The sequence below is a fragment of the Oncorhynchus clarkii genome, chromosome 16 (genome assembly GCF_045791955.1).
Source record: "Oncorhynchus clarkii lewisi isolate Uvic-CL-2024 chromosome 16, UVic_Ocla_1.0, whole genome shotgun sequence".
NCBI lineage: Eukaryota > Metazoa > Chordata > Actinopteri > Salmoniformes > Salmonidae > Oncorhynchus > Oncorhynchus clarkii.
The window spans coordinates 8,057,530-8,075,150 of NC_092162.1; the positions used below are offsets into that span (position 1 = coordinate 8,057,530).

At 42.4% G+C, this 17,621-nt stretch overlaps 1 protein-coding gene across 4 annotated transcripts in view; it reads right to left on the reverse strand.

Annotated features, from left to right (window-relative positions):
• LOC139367914 (protein shisa-6-like) overlaps nucleotides 1-17,621 on the reverse strand; it is a 118,719-nt gene that overhangs the window by 87,676 nt on the left and 13,422 nt on the right. For all 4 annotated transcript variants that reach the window (XM_071106295.1, XM_071106298.1, XM_071106297.1 and 1 more), the window contains one exon: nucleotides 4,165-4,266. In XM_071106295.1, the coding sequence (XP_070962396.1) occupies nucleotides 4,165-4,266 (102 nt within the window). The remainder of the gene's footprint in view (nucleotides 1-4,164; nucleotides 4,267-17,621) is intronic.

Below are 17,621 nucleotides of genomic sequence, written 5' to 3' on the forward strand. Positions count from 1 at the left end.
GAAGTCGGAGGAAGAGAGAGAAAGAGGATAGGGGTGAAAGAAGACCGAGAAAGAGGAGAGGGGTGAAAGAAGACCGAGGAAGAGGAGAGGGGTGAAAGAAGACCGAGGAAGAGACAGAAAGAGGAGAGGGGTGAAAGAAGACCGAGGAAGAGGGAGAAAGAGGAGAGTGGTGAAAGAAGACAGAGGAAGAGACAGAAAGAGGAGAGGGGTGAAAGAAGACAGAGGAAGAGAGAGAAAGAGGAGAGGGGTGAAAGAAGACCGAGGAAGAGAGAGAAAGAGGAGAGGGGTGAAAGAAGACCGAGGAAGAGAGAGAAAGAGGAGAGGGGTGAAAGAAGACCGAGGAAGAGAGAGAAAGAGGAGAGGGGTGAAAGAAGACCGAGGAAGAGACAGAAAGAGGAGAGGGGTGAAAGAAGACAGAGGAAGAGAGAGAAAGAGGAGAGGGGTGAAAGAAGACCGAGGAAGAGAGAGAAAGAGGAGAGGGGTGAAAGAAGACAGAGGAAGAGGAGAGGGGTGAAAGAAGACCGAGGAAGAGAGAGAAAGAGGAGAGGGGTGAAAGAAGACTGAGGAAGAGAGAGAAAGAGGAGAGGGGTGAAAGAAGACAGAGGAAGAGGAGAGGGGTGAAAGAAGACAGAGGAAGAGAGAGAGAAAGAGGAGAGGGGTGAAAGAAGACAGAGGAAGAGAGAGAAAGAGGAGAGGGGTGAAAGAAGTCGGAGGAAGAGAGAGAAAGAGGATAGGGGTGAAAGAAGACCGAGAAAGAGGAGAGGGGTGAAAGAAGACCGAGGAAGAGGAGAGGGGTGAAAGAAGACCGAGGAAGAGACAGAAAGAGGAGAGGGGTGAAAGAAGACCGAGGAAGAGAGAGAAAGAGGAGAGGGGTGAAAGAAGACCGAGGAAGAGGAGAGGGGTGAAAGAAGACCGAGGAAGAGAGAGAGAAAGAGGGGAGGGGTGAAAGAAGTTGGAGGAAGAGAGAGAAAGAGGAGAGGGGTGAAAGAAGACCGAGAAAGAGGAGAGGGGTGAAAGAAGACCGAGAAAGGGAGGGATGTACAACCTAGATCTACTGTCACCAAACATAGTTTGTTTGTTTGCACATTTTTGCAAGTTAGCCCAGGATATTTGTTTTTGTATTCTACGTGCTAAGATCCCAGTCTGGAAATGTGCTTGTTCTGCAGTGAAAAATATCAGACAACCCATTGTTACAAAACACAAATGTAACCGCAGAAATCTGGGATACTAAACCATACACCATACTGCCTCACAAACATACAGCTTGGGATGGAAGCAGACGGAGAATTGCCTGTGATGTTGGGAGAGAGAGACTAAAAACTAAAAAAGAATCCTAGATACATAATCTAGCAGTGATTCTCATAACTTATGTTTCATGGGGGAACTACAAAGAGGGAGAGAGAGACTGGATGAATACCATTGTGAACAGTCCTGCCTCGAGGGACCACAACACACTGAGACACAAAGAAAGGAGCAAAGATGGAAACTGCTAATTTTATGTGAACAATAAAGGATTTTTCTCTCAATAGAACAACAGAAGTGAAGTAGAAATGCCCCTCTGTCTTGTCCCTCTCTCCATTCCTCTGCAGTTGGTTGGCCGAGCCAAACCGTGACACCTCTCGGTGAGGAAGAGAGATATTGATTTATTGGAGCATCACCTGATGCTGACCTGGTCCCATTCCAAGCCTCCATCCGTTCCTCCAGCCCAACAGAGAACAGGGTTTATGGGCAGGCAACAGACCAGACGTCAGCCAAACCCAAGGATAAATCTTTACTGTGTAAATCTGCAGAGCCGCACAGATTAAATCAATGACAGATTCCTCATCTGATGTAATTAATATGATGAACATGGAATCAGGAAGTTTTGACAGCGTGAAAATAGATTGTATGATTCTCCCAGTGTATAATAATTTATATAACTTCTCCTTTTGGCTCTACTGTACAGTCCAGTACTGCTACCGTCCAAAAAGACTGCTGCTACCACCCCAAAAGACTGCTGCTACCACCCAAAAAGACTTCTGATACCACCCAAAAAGACTGCTGCTACCACCCAAAAAGACTGCTGCTACCACCCAAAAAGACTTCTGATACCACCCAAAAAGACTGTTGCTACCACCCAAAAAGACTGCTGATATCACCTAAAAAGACTGCTGATACCACCCAAAAAGACTGCTGATCCACCTAAAAAGACTGCTGATACTACCCAAAAAGACTGCTGATACCACCCAAAAAGACTGCTGATACCACCTAAAAAGACTGCTGATACCACCCAAAAAGACTGCTGATACCACCCAAAAAGACTGCTGATATCACCTAAAAAAGACTGCTGATACCACCCAAAAAGACTGCTGATACCACCCAAAAAGACTGCTGATACCACCCCAAAAGACTGCTGATACCACCCAAAAAGACTGCTGATACCACCCAAAAAGACTGCTGATACCACCCAAAAAGACTGCTGGTACCACCCAAAAAAACTGCTGATACCACCCAAAAAGACTGCTGATACCACCCAAAAAGACTGCTGATACCACCCAAAAAGACTGCTGATACCACCCAAAAAGACTGCTGATACCACCCAAAAGACCATAAATCATGAGGACGGACAACACTTGGCTGTGTGTTGACTTCAAGGAGTTTCCGACATAACAGATGGAAGATACTTCTCCAGATGGAACTGTATATGTAGAAGCTACAGTTTAGCTAGACAAAGTGCAGGAGATGGACACACACACACACACACTGGCGTACCACACACCCCCGCACCCCCCACACACACACACACACACACACAATTTGAGCAGCATTGACCAGCAGCAGGTTAAGCAAGTTGCATTACATATCCATAGTGTGACATATAGGCGGTAGATAGAAGAGAATGTATCACAACAGGCCAGTCTACTGATCACTATTTAACACACGGGGAAACTCAGAGCCGAGCAAATGACAACCGTCTGGAGGGTGTGTGTGTGTGTGTGTGTGTGTGTGTGTGTGTGTGTGTGTGTGTGTGTGAGAGAGAAACATAGAGAGAAGGGTGATGGTTAGACTGTAGAATAGCTTTCCTCAGAGACACTGATTCTCTTGTCAAACAGTCTGATTTGTGGTACTGAAGCACAGATAGCTACGGATTCCTATATGCCTGGAAATATTGAATGTACCCCAATGCCGATAATAATGCATAACAAAGCCAAGTTAGCAGGTTAGAAGGTAAAGCACTTTGGGTTATAGAGAGAAAATGCTGACGTCACCCAGGGGGTGGTGGAAGGTAGAAATTAGTGTCTGGTAGGTTACAGAGAGAGAGAGAGAAAGAGAGAGAGAGAGAAAGAGAGAGAGAGTCAGAGACAGAGAGAGAGTGAGAGAGACAAAGACAGAGACAGACAGACACAAAGAGAGAGTGAAAGAGAGACAGAGAGAGAAAGAGAGCGAGAGAGAAAAAGAAATAGCGACAGGGAGAGAGAGAGAGTGAGGGAAAGAGTGACAGAGAGAGAGTGACAGAGAGAGAGAGTGACAGAGAGAGAGCGACAGAGAGAGAGAGCGACAGAGAGAGCGAGAGAGATAGAGAGAGAAATGGAGTCAGAGAGAGAGGGAGACAGAGAGAGTGAAATAGAGGGAGACAGAGAGAGAGAGTGACAGAGAGAGAGAGCGACAGAGAGAGCGAGAGAGATAGAGAGAGACAGAGAGAGAAATAGAGTCAGAGAGAGAGGGAGACAGAGAGAGTGAAATAGAGAGAGAGAGAGAGAGAGAGAGAGAGACAAAAAGGGGGGGAAGAGAGATAGAAAGAGGGAGGAAAGCTGAAGAGAAATATAGTACCAGAAGTATAGTACCAGAAGTATAGTACCAGAAATATAGTACCAGAAATATAGTACCAGAAGTATAGTACCAGAAGTATAGTACCAGAAATATAGTACCAGAAATGTAGTACCAGAAATATGGTACCAGAAATATAGTACCAGAAGTATAGTACCAGAAGTATAGTACCATTGTTGACTCAGCAGAAGGAGACTCTTGGTCTGATCTGTGTATGGAGGGATAGTGATTGGTGGATAAGAGGTTGGATATATTTGTATAGATAAGATTTGTAAGGGTAAGAGATTAGATAGAGGTGGATAGAAAAGATTAAAGATTATATAGAGCAAGAAAAATAAGATCTAGAAAGTACTGTACCTTTGGGCTGGCCGCGTCCCAACGTGACAAACCCAGAGGAGATGAAGGTATGAAGGTCGTGACCTCCACTGCTGCGGACACTCTCCTTCCCGTAGTGGAGACCTGCAAGAGCCAATCACAGAGTCAGGATTCTTCCAAAGACTGCTTCAAGCAAAGCTGATTTTTCTACTGATTTAATACGTGGTTTAAACCTCTTCTTCTCTTCTTTGGAACCACCACCAAACTTCAGACACTATGTCATACATTAATTCTCACTATCACTGTTGCTATCAGAACAGTTGATCATTGTCCCATTAAACTACAAATGGAAGAAAACTAGTCTTCAGATCCGGAAACAACTAAATATCCTATAGATTTTATCGGGTCACAGGCAAGACCACTGTGAACCCAATCATGCTTCACTTACCAGAGGTTACCAAAGCTTCGGATATCATGTCTTAGGTCTACCCCGCTGGGAACAGATATCATGTCTTAGGTCTACCCCACTGGGAACAGATATCATGTCTTAGGTCTACCCCACTGGGAACAGATATCATGTCTTAGGTCTACCCCCCTGGGAACAGATATCATGTCTTAGGTCTACCCCACTGGGAACAGATATCATGTCTTAGGTCTACCCCACTGGGAACAGATATCATGTCTTAGGTCTAACCCACTGGGAACAGATATCATGTCTTAGGTCTACCCCATCTGGGAACAGATATCATGTCTTAGGTCTACCCCAGATATCTGGGTCTAACAGATATCATGTCTTAGGTCTACCCCACTGGGAACAGATATCATGTCTTAGGTCTACCCCACTGGGAACAGATATCATGTCTTAGGTCTACCCCACTGGGAACAGATATCATGTCTTAGGTCTACCCCGCTGGGAACAGATATCGTGTTGCAAGGACACACAAACACTGCCTGCGTAACCTTTATCATGGGCTTGCCACATTCCTGACCCCAGCAGGCGTCCTGTGAATGTAAAAGCTCTCGTCAACCCCCTTCTCCTAATTCCTTTCCCTTCTCATTATGTGAGACAGCGTGAAGCGTCGCGAGGGAAAGGGCTAGGCGTTATGAATGTATTGTCCGTGACATAAGGATACGTGACTTTCACCTTCAACGGTCACCTTTTGCATGTGAAAGACGTATAAGGTGATAAAGGTACTGTACCGTTCACACGTTAGAATAACGTTTTGTTTCTTCGATCGGACCTTCTCTAGTTCCCGGCTCTACGTTCTTTTGTGAGCAGAATAATGTGAATAATCAGATCATTTCATTATGGAATGAGTGGGAGAGGTGTTGTCGTGTAGCTCAGAGGGACTGGCAAGGTTATTCATCTCCAAGGGCGATGAACCTTTACCACAGTGAGGCAGACAGAGGTCATTTACATGGTACAGTGTTGTCAGCTCGCTGTCTACTGTGGAGAGGGCTTGGTGACATGGTGACATGCACGTAATCTCTAGCATATACTCTCTCTATATATATATATAAATATCTCCTCCCTCTCTCCCGCTCTCTGTTTCTCTCTTTCTCTCCTTTTCTCTCTCTCTCTCCCCCTTTCTCTCTCTCCCTCTCTTTCTTTCTCCCTTTCTATATTTTCTCTCTCTCCTCCCCCCTCCCTCTCTCCCCCTCTCTCTCTCTCTCTCTCTCTCTCTCTCTCTCTCTCTCTCTCTCTCTCTCCCCCTTTCTCCCTCTCTCTCTCTCTCTCTCTATTTCTCTCTCTCTCCCCCTTTCTCCCTCTCTCCCCTCCCCCCCTCTCTCTCTCTCTCTCTCTCTCTTTCTCTATCTTTCTATATTTTATCTCTCTGTCCCCCTTTCTCTCTCTCCCCCTTTCTCTCTCTCTCCCCTCCCTCTCTCTCTCTCTTTCTCTCTCTTTCTATATTTTATCTCTCTGTCCCCCGTTCTCTCTCTCCCCCCCTTTTTCCCTCTCTCCCCTCCCTCTCTCTCTCTCCCCCCCTTTCTCCCCTCTCTCTCTCTCTCTCTCTCTCTCCCCTCCTTTCTCCATCTCCCCTCCCTCTCTCTCTCTCTCTCCCCCCCTTTCTCCCTCTCTCCCCTCCCTCTCTCTCTCCCCTCCTTTCTCCCTCTCTCCCCTCCCTCTCTCTCTCTCTTTCTCTCTCTTTCTATATTTTATCTCTCTGTCCCCCGTTCTCTCTCCCCCTCTCTCTCTCTCTCCCTCTCTCTCTCTCTCCCCCTCTCTCTCTCTCTCTCTCCCTCTCTCTCTTTCCTCTCTGTCCCCCTTTCTCTCTCTCTCTCTCTCTCTACCCCTTTCTCCCTCTCTCCCTTTCTCCCCCCCCCCCCCTTTCTCCCTCTCTCTCCTCTCCCTCTCTCTCCCTCTCCCCCTTTCTCCAGCTCTCCCTCTCTCTCTCTCTCTCTCTCTCTCTCTCTCTCTCTCTCTCTCTCTCTCTCTCTCTCTCTCTCTCTCTCTCTCTCTCTCTCTCTCTCTCTCTCTCTCTCTCTCTCTCTCTCTCTCTCTCTCTCGCTGTAAAATACTGTTACCTTAAAATCAGACATAAATGCATAATGATTCCATTATGCAAAATAGCCACTACTTTAACAAGAAGTAATTGTAGGTTTCTACACTCAAAGGTCTTCATAAGATTAATTACAACCTCATACCTGCAACGCCACCGACACACCTCTCTCATATTCACAGAGAAGTGGATTTAAATGAACCATGTTGACACAGTCGGCATAGAAATACTCCTCTTTAAATGTAAGTGATGATTATCAAACCCACAAGGAGAGAGGAAGGAGGGAGGGAGGTCACTGAGAAGATGTTATAGCCATGCAATTTCCTGATTAATTGGTGGGAGATTAGGAAAACAGAAAATGTAGAGGGCAGAGTGAATCTGGTCATGAATCGTATCTTAATTCAACTAATTAAATCATAGTTTGGTAATCCAGGCAAAACTCATGCATGCTGTCCTGAAAATCTCTCCAGGCAATAAACACAGACGTGTAACAAACACACACACACACACATACACACACACATACATATGTTCGCAAAAATACATGCACACACTCAGAAACTAAAGGGCTGAGGGAAATGTACCAAGGTCATGTCAAAGCGCGGGTGTGTAAAAAGCAGGAAGGTTACATTGTTATCATGTGCATACATACTGTACACTCTTAGAAAAAGGGTTCCACAAGGGTTCTTCAGCTGTCCCCATAGGAGAACCCTTTTTGGTTCCTGGTAGAATCCCTTCTTGTTTCCAGATAGAACTCTTTTGGGTTCAATGTAGAACCCTCTGTGTAAAGGGTTCTACATGGAACTCAGAAAGGTTCTAGCTGGAACCAAAAACAGCTAATGGATATGACCTAACAGCTAGTGGATGACTGTATAACCTATATGTTATGTTATATTGTCATCCATTAGCTGTTATTTTATACAGTCATCCATTAGCTGTTATGTTATACAGTCATCCATTAGCTGTTATGTTATATTGTCATCCATTAGCTGTTATGTTATACAGTCATCCATTAGCTGTTATGTTATATTGTCATCCATTAGCTGTTATGTTATATTGTCATCCATTAGCTGTTATGTTATATTGTCATCCATTAGCTGTTATGTTATACAGTCATCCATTAGCTGTTATGTTATATTGTCATCCATTAGCTATTATGTTATACAGTCATCCATTAGCTGTTATGTTATATTGTCATCCATTAGCTGTTATGTTATACAGTCATCCATTAGCTGTTATGTTATATTGTCATCCATTAGCTGTTATGTTATACAGTCATCCATTAGCTGTTATGTTATATAGTCATCCATTAGCTGTTATGTTATACAGTCATCCATTAGCTGTTATGTTATACAGTCATCCATTAGCTGTTATGTTATATTGTCATCCATTAGCTGTTATGTTATACAGTCATCCATTAGCTGTTATGTTATATAGTCATCCATTAGCTGTTTGTTTGTGTAGCAGTGTCACTATTGAACTTTGAATGTCAGTGAAACTGTTGTTGTTTTTGAGTCACAAATAGGACCACTGACCCTTAAATGTTACAATATGGATACTGGGCAGAGTGAAAACAGCTATTCTCCACGCGACAATAAACACGACTTCCTCTCATCGTACCTAATTAGACAACAACAACAAATCCTGAAAAACTCATTATTCAATGAAGTTTCTCTTTTTTTCCCCTTTTCCCCCCTTTGTTTCTTTACTTCAAACCGTTTTAAGGTACAAATCTCTGCAAGGCCTCTAAAAGAATCCACTCTCAAGGACTTTTCCTTGTTGTGGCTGCAGGGTGCATGGTGTTTACCCGAAACCTGCCTCTGAAGCGTACAACAACAAGCAGAGTGGATAAGAATATAAATAGCAGCCTGCTCCGTGCACCGCATGGTTTCCTATTCTGCTGTCTGCACTGCATCTGTTTTGAAGGAATATCCTGTCTCCTTCTAAAAATGCCCGGACGGCGGGATGTTTTTTTTTTTGTTTTTTAGCAATGCACCAAGGATACCCACGATACACCTGACCTGCATTTATAAATACTCTTGAGTGTAATTTAAGGGAAAAAATATTGTTGGGGGTTTTATTGTTGTGATGCGGAAAGCTGCTAGACAGCATTAGAAAACGTCAAATAGGAGGTGCATACATTTGTCCGTTTTCACTGCATGAACAAGTGGGTAACCTGTATGAGTGTGTTGCATATCCCAACTTCCACTGAGACATCCTTGGAGAGTGGGGCCAACGGCCAGGTTTTAAGATCAGAGGGGACAGTGTGTCATTTTATCGCTTGGCTCAGTCTCTCCAGACCTTTAGCTCTAGTTGTCATCTGATCCCAGACCTTTAGCTGTAGTTACACCTGGTTTACTAGGACTCTGTCATCTGATCCCAGACCTTTAGCTGTAGTTACACCTGGTTTACTAGGACTCTGTCATCTGATCCCAGACCTTTAACTCTAGTTACACCTGGTTTACTAGGACTCTGTCATCTGATCCCAGACCTTTAGCTGTAGTTACACCTGGTTTACTAGGACTCTGTCATCTGATCCCAGACCTTTAACTCTAGTTACACCTGGTTTACTAGGACTCTGTCATCTGATCCCAGATCTTTAGCTGTAGTTACACCTGGTTTACTAGGACTCTGTCATCTGATCCCAGACCTTTAGCTGTAGTTACACCTGGTTTACTAGGACTCTGTCATCTGATTCCAGACCTCTCAAACACACGAGTGGCCAGTCTTGGAAGGCTGCAGTGTGTGCGCAGGGTGTAGAGGATTTTCTTTCTTTCTAAATGTTCTATCTATCTAACTTTGTCATCCATATGGCACATTTTGCAACACATGAATATGCATTTCCAATGCAAGTGAGTGGAATCTATGTGTATCTCTCTCCCCCTCTCTGCTGTACTACCTTAGTCCATACAATATTAACTCCCAATTTATACACACACATTACCGATGCCTTCTCTCCTCTGCCTGTCACTGCGTGTCATGTCCAAGCTCACCGGACTGCTGGATCCTCAGTGGAAGGAGGGCTGGGCTAGCCTACGCTGGGCTAGCTAGCACTAACAATGTTTGTGTGCAGGAATACAGGCAGGCAGACACACAACCAGACAGGCAGGCAGACAGGAAGGCAGAGATACAGATAGATAGACAGAGAGAGAGAGAGAGAGAGAGAGAGAGAGAGAGAGAGAGAGAGAAAGAGAGATTCCTGACCTCCACTGAGTATGACTACCAATAAGGTCACAGTGAGCAAGTCAGCCAGTCGGGTGGGTAGGAGTAGGACTGTTTTGGTGACCGTATTACCATATTGGTCACGAGTCATGACTGCAGTCAAATTCCATGTGACCGTTTAAGAATGGTAATTAGGCTTCTCCAAGCTCTGATGCTGCTGATGGTCATTAGCAGCATACTAAACGTGCTGACTGCCTGGTACTCAGCACTCTATTGTCCCTCGAATCACTCTGACATCAATATAATATAATCAAATATAAATCAACACTTCATGAGAGCCCATGAGCTCATGTTGCGCAACATTTCTATAGGCTATGCAATAGTGTGAGTTTTGATGGCCTCTATTAGAAAGATGAGGATCCCATCGGCTTTCTGTAGACTAGGCCTACAATATGTATTTCTCAACCTTCCTAATATTAAGCACATTGCTTATATTTAAAACAGGAGTATAGCCTACCTGGCTGGCATGAAAATTAACCACGGGAAAAATTTCCTCCATTCGCTATTTTTTCCCCTGTTCCGAGACATGTGCATAATAATGGTCCATTCTAAATCTAAACTAATTTCTCACATATATTATTTAGTATATGTAAATACAAGACTAAATCAAGAATAGTCTGATGGGTGACAATATTAGCCCATCATTGTGAATGATGCCCAGCTTAAGGCAAGAAACAGCTCGTAACTTTTTTTTGCTACTTTTTCAATACATAGTCGCACACCTCATGTAGCCTAGACCATAGGCCTATATGTTTTAATAAGGTCAGTATCACACCTCATGTAGCCTAGACCATAGGCCTATATGTTTTAATAAGGTCAGTATCACACCTCATGTAGCCTAGACCATAGGCCTATATGTTTTAATAAGGTCAGTATCACACCTCATGTAGCCTAGCCCATAGGCCTATATGTTTTAATAAGGTCAGTATCACACCTCATGTAGCCTAGACCATAGGCCTATATGTTTTAATAAGATCAGTATCACACCTCATGTAGCCTAGACCATAGGCCTATATGTTTTAATAAGGTCAGTAAGGTCAAACATATAGGCCTATGGTCTAGGCTACATGAGGTGTGATACTGACCTTATTAAAACATATAGGCCTATGGTCTAGGCTACATGAGGTGTGATACTGACCTTATTAAAACATATAGGCCTATGGTCTAGGCTACATGAGGTGTGACCATAGGCCTATATGTTTTAATAAGGTCAGTATCACACCTCATGTAGCCTAGACCATAGGCCTATATGTTTTAATAAGGTCAGTATCACACCTCATGTAGCCTAGACCATAGGCCTATATGTTTTAATAAGGTCAGTATCACACCTCATGTAGCCTAGACCATAGGCCTATATGTTTTGAAAGCAAACCTCCGTCTTGAGTCAGTACTGCCATCTATTGGTAAACATAAATATACCAGGTTACTACAGTTTGTATCACAACTAAAGTGGTCAAATAACATCTTAAAATGAAGCACATTAATCCTATTTACAACCAGTGTAGAGCCTAACTGGCATACATAGGTGGCGTGTCAGTTTCAAGTTTGTGGAAGATACTTTTCAACATAAAAAAATAAACCTTTATAATAAAGCATTACATGCATAATCACATTTGCGGTCACATTGGAGAATTATGTTTTCCCGCTAATTGCCTTTTGGAACATTTGCGCTTATAGCCTGCTGCCAAGTGCACATTGCTGCGCTTATAGCCTGCTGCCATGTGCACATTGCTGCGCTTATAGCCTGCTGCCTTGTGCACGTTGCTGCGCTTATAGCCTGCTGCCTTGTGCACGTTGCTGCGCTTATAGCCTGCTGCCGTGTGCACATTGCTGCGCTTATAATGGGAAGAAATAGCTAATAGCTTATCAACATTTTAAGCTAAATGTTCTGATCTGTTGCATCACCTTCTTTAATTTTAAAAGTGTTTTTGATGCTAGCGGTTGTATTAATTTGGAACTATTTCATCCCATAACTGTCCCAGACTATGTTTGGAGTAGAAGGACAAGTTGACCAATATAATAGGGAGATAGTAGATTGACATAGGCTAGTGCTTTTGCTGCTCGTTAGCCTTATTCATCTTGTAGGCAGAGGGAAAGTAAACATAGACAGCTCTAACATCTTCAATATGCGCCTCGGAATTCGACAAGGAGTCATTTGCTTCACCGATGTGTCTGTCTTCTCTTGTAGCCTACTTCGGAGCTAAGATGCCTGTGAGAATGACCCAATCACATTGGCTAATTAGAATTGAGATATCTGAGAGAACCATGTGAGTGAGAGGTGCCCGGAAGAGAAGGGAATTGTCATTTTTATATTCAGCCCAATAGCACAATGGCCACTGGCCGCCAAAGGCATGGACTTTTCTAGGAGGCATTAAGGCCACACAAGGGGGATAACACCAGGAAATACGAGGCATTGTCAAGTGCTTGTCAAATTGTCAAAATGAGAGACTGATGAAGTGTGTGCAGCCTGCGCAAAAAAAATAAAAAATCATGAGACTTTATTCAAATCATCATTAGAGTTGCATCACGCAGCCTTAGAATGCATTAAACATGTTAAAATATATAGCGCAACATTCGTATCACAACTAAAGTTACACAAATAACTCAAAATGAAGCATATAAGAGGACCAGTTTCCTTGTTAACCCCTCAACACAGAATAGCCACATGTTCGTATTCCCTCATAATTAGTTTGGAGAAAAATATCCTTTCTATTTTATTCAGCTACGTTCATTTGTATTCTGCATACTATAAAATAATATAAAATAATGCCATGGAATTCGAAGCAAATCTTGTCTGCTAAATGAACTAGTGTAGCCCAGAGCCATATGACAGATCAGTGACTAACATAAGGACAACTCAGAGTATGTTATTCTGTTCTTCTGAAATAGACTGCATTTTCTTCATATCATGTTTCTTTAGACCTGTCTAAAATCAATAATGGATAGATTGTGATGGTGTAGGCTATATTACATGGATAGATTGTGATGGTGTAGGCTATATTACATGGATAGATTGTGAAGGTGTAGGCTATATTACATGGATAGATTGTGAAGGTGTAGGCTATATTACATGGATAGATTGTGATGGTGTAGGCTATATTACATGGATAGATTGTGAAGGTGTAGGCTATATTACATGGATAGATTGTGATGGTGTAGGCTATATTACATGGATAGATTGTGATGGTGTAGGCTATATTACATGGATAGATTGTGAAGGTGTAGGCTATATTACATGGATAGATTGTGATGGTGTAGGCTATATTACATGGATAGATTGTGAAGGTGTAGGCTATATTACATGGGATTTATTAGACTTTAAAATGTAGATGTTCCAAAGGTCTGCATCAGTGGCTTGTAGGCTGTGTGTGGAAGCCTGAAGATGCTAAATGTGTTGATGTTAATTAACGGTCAATTACAGTGAGACCGGCAGTTATTTGCTTGACAATCACCAGCTAACAAAATGTGATGACCACCACAGCCCTAGGTGGCTGCGCGTTCTCCCTTTCCTCCCTTCCCTGGCATGGCTCGTTGGGCCCTAGCATTAGGACTAGATTGATACAGTGAATCAGGGAGACAAACGGGACCTCTGACTGGGAGCATACTGGGGTCGACACGCTCAAACCTGATACACCTGACCAGCCCGCACCTCTGTCTGTCTGTCTGTCTGTCTGTCTGTCTGTCTGTCTGTCTGTCTGTCTGTCTGTCTGTCTGTCTGTCTGTCTGTCTGTCTGGCTGTCTGTCTGTCTGTCTGTCTGTCTGTCTGGCTGTCTGTCTGTCTGGCTGTCTGTCTGTCTGTCTGTCTGTCTGTCTGTCCAGCTGTGTGTCTCCACATGTATTTTTTTGTCTGCGCGAGTGGGATTTTAGGGCTGTCTGTCGATCTTACCTTTCTCTCTTGTTGTTTTGAGGTGGAAACTGAAACCTGAGCACACATCTATCTCTGGCCTTGTCCGAATTCTGTCTACGTACTAAAACTATACAGTCGTGGCAAAAAGTTTTGAGAAAGACACAAATATTAATTTTCACAAAGTCTGCTGCCTCAGTTTGTATGATGGCAATTTCCATATACTCCAGAATGTTATGAAGAGTGATCAGATGAATTGCAATAATTGCAAAGTCCCTCTTTGCCATGCAAATGAACTGAATCCCCCAAAAAACATTTCCACTGCATTTCAGCCCTGCCACAAATGGACTAGCTGACATCATGTCAGTGATTCTCTCGTTAACACAGGTGTGAGTGTTGACGAGGACAAGGCTGGAGATCACTCTGTCATGCTTATTGATTTTGAATAACAGACTGGAAGCTTCAAAAGGAGGGTGGTGCTTGGAATTATTGGTCTTTCTCTGTCAGTCATGGTTACCTGCAAGGATCATCAAGAACTTCAAGGAGAGCAGTTCAATTGTTGTGAAGAAGGCTTCAGGACGCCCAAGAAAGTCCAGCAAGTGTCAGGACCGTCTCCTAAAGTTGATTCAACTGTGGGATCGGGGCACCACCAGTACAGACCTTGCTCAGGAATGGCAGCAGGCAGGTGTGAGTGCATCAGCACGCACAGTGAGGCAAAGAGTTTTGGAGGATGGCCTTGTGTCAAGAAGGGCAGAAAAGAAGCCACTTCTCTCCAGGAAAAACATCAGGGACAGACTGATATTCTGAAAAGGTACAGGGATTGGACTGCTGAGGACTGGGGTAAAGTCATTTTCTCTGATGAATCCTCTTTCCGATTGTTTGGGGCATCCAGAAAAAAGCTTGTCCGGAGAAGAGAAGGTAAACGCTACCATCAGGCCTGGGTCATGCCAACAGTAAAGCATCCTGAGACCATTCATGTGTGAGGTTGCTTCTCAGCCAAGGGAGTGGGCTCACTCACAATTTTGCATAAGAACACAGCCATGAATAAAGAATGGTACCAACACATCCTCCAAGAGCAACTTCTCCCAACCATCCAGAAACAGTTTGGTGATGAGCAATGCCTTTTCGAGCATGATGGAGCACCTTGCCGTAAGGCAAAAGTGATAAGTAAATTGCTCGGGGAACAAAACATCGATATTTTGTGTCCATGGCCAGGAAACTCCCCAGACCTTAATCCCATTGAGAACTTGTGGCGGGTGGCGGGTGGACAAACTAAAACCCACAAATTCTGACAAACTCCAAGCATTGATTATGCCAGAATGGGCTGCCATCAGTCAGGATGTGGCCCAGAAGTTAATTGACAGCATGCCAGGGCGGATTGCAGAAGTCTTGAAAAAGAAGGGTCAAAACTGCAAATATTGACAATTCACATCAACTTCATGTAATTGTCAATAAAATACTTTGACACTTATGAAATGCTTGTAATTATACTTCAGTATTCCATAGTAACATCTGACAAAAATATCTAAAGACACTAAAGCAGCAAAGTTTCTGAAAATTAATATTTGTGTCTTTCTCAAAACTTTTGGCCGTGACTGCACTATGTACTAACCTTAATATATACTACGTAGAACTGTTCAGTTAATCAACAACTATCAACATACTAGACTCCCCCATACTGAGAATGTGTAATCTAATACTAGACTCCCCCATACTGAGAATGTGTAATCTAATACTAGACTCCCCCATACTGAGAATGTGTAATCTAATACTAGACTCCCCCATACTGAGAATGTATAATCTAATACTAGACTCCCCCATACTGAGAATGTATAATCTAATACTAGACTCCCCCATACTGAGAATTTATAATCTAATACTAGACTCCCCCATACTGAGAATGTATAATCTAATACTAGACTCCCCCCATACTGAGAATGTATAATCTAATACTAGACTCCCCCATACTGAGAATGTATAATCTAATACTAGACTCACCCATACTGAGAATGTATAATCTAATACTAGACTCCCCCCATACTGAGAATGTATAATCTAATACTAGACTCCCCCATACTGAGAATGTATAATCTAATACTAGACTCCCCCATACTGAGAATGTATAATCTAATACTAGACTCCCCCATACTGAGAATGTATAATCTAATACTCCCCCATACTGAGAATGTGTAATCTAATACTAGACTCGCCCATAATGAGAATGTATAATCTAATACTAGACTCTCCCCCATACTGAGAATGTGTAATCTAATACTAGACTCCCCCATACTGAGAATGTATAATCTAATACTAGACTCCCCCATACTGAGAATGTATAATCTAATACTAGACTCCCCCCCATAATGAGAATGTGTAATCTAATACTAGACTCTCCCACACTGAGAATGTGTAATCTAATACTAGACTCCCCCCCCTCCCATAATGAGAATGTGTAATCTAATACTAGACTCTCCCATACTGAGAATGTGTAATCTAATACTAGACTCCCCCCATACTGAGAATGTATAATCTAATACTAGACTCCCCCATACTGAGAATGTATAATCTAATACTCCCCCATACTGAGAATGTGTAATCTAATACTAGACTCCCCCATACTGAGAATGTATAATCTAATACTAGACTCCCCCATACTGAGAATGTATAATCTAATACTAGACTCACCCATAATGAGAATGTGTAATCTAATGCAATACTCAAACATACTGAGAATGTGTAATCTAATACTAGACTCCCCCATACTGAGAATGTGTAATCTAATACTAGACTCACCCATACTGAGAATGTATTATCTAATACTAGACTCACCCATAATGAGAATGTGTAATCTAATACAATACTCAAACATACTGAGAATGTATAATCTAATACTCCCCCATACTGAGAATGTATAATCTAATACTAGACTCCCCCATACTGAGAATGTGTAATCTAATACTAGACTCGCCCATAATGAGAATGTATAATCTAATACTAGACTCCCCCATACTGAGAATGTATAATCTAATACTAGACTCCCCCATACTGAGAATGTATAATCTAATACTAGACTCCCCCATACTGAGAATGTATAATCTAATACTAGACTCAACTACACTGAGAATGTATAATCTAATACTAGACTCACCCATACTGAGAATGTATAATCTAATACAATACTCAAACATACTGAGAATGTATAATCTAATACTCCCCCATACTGAGAATGTATAATCTAATACTAGACTCCCCCATACTGAGAATGTGTAATCTAATACTAGACTCACCCCATACTGAGAATGTATAATCTAATACTAGACTCAAACATACTGAGAATGTGTAATCTAATACTAGACTCCCCCATACTGAGAATGTGTAATCTAATACTAGACTCACCCATACTGAGAATGTATTATCTAATACTAGACTCACCCATAATGAGAATGTGTAATCTAATACAATACTCAAACATACTGAGAATGTATAATCTAATACTCCCCCATACTGAGAATGTATAATCTAATACTAGACTCCCCCATACTGAGAATGTGTAATCTAATACTAGACTCGCCCATAATGAGACTGTATAATCTAATACTAGACTCCCCCCATACTGAGAATGTATAATCTAATACTAGACTCAACTACACTGAGAATGTATAATCTAATACTAGACTCCCCCATACTGAGAATGTATAATCTAATACTAGACTCAACTACACTGAGAATGTATAATCTAATACTAGACTCACCCATACTGAGAATGTATAATCTAATACTAGACTCCCCCCATACTGAGAATGTATAATCTAATACTAGACTCCCCCATACTGAGAATGTATAATCTAATACTAGACTCCCCCATACTGAGAATGTATAATCTAATACTAGACTCCCCCATACTGAGAATGTATAATCTAATACTAGACTCA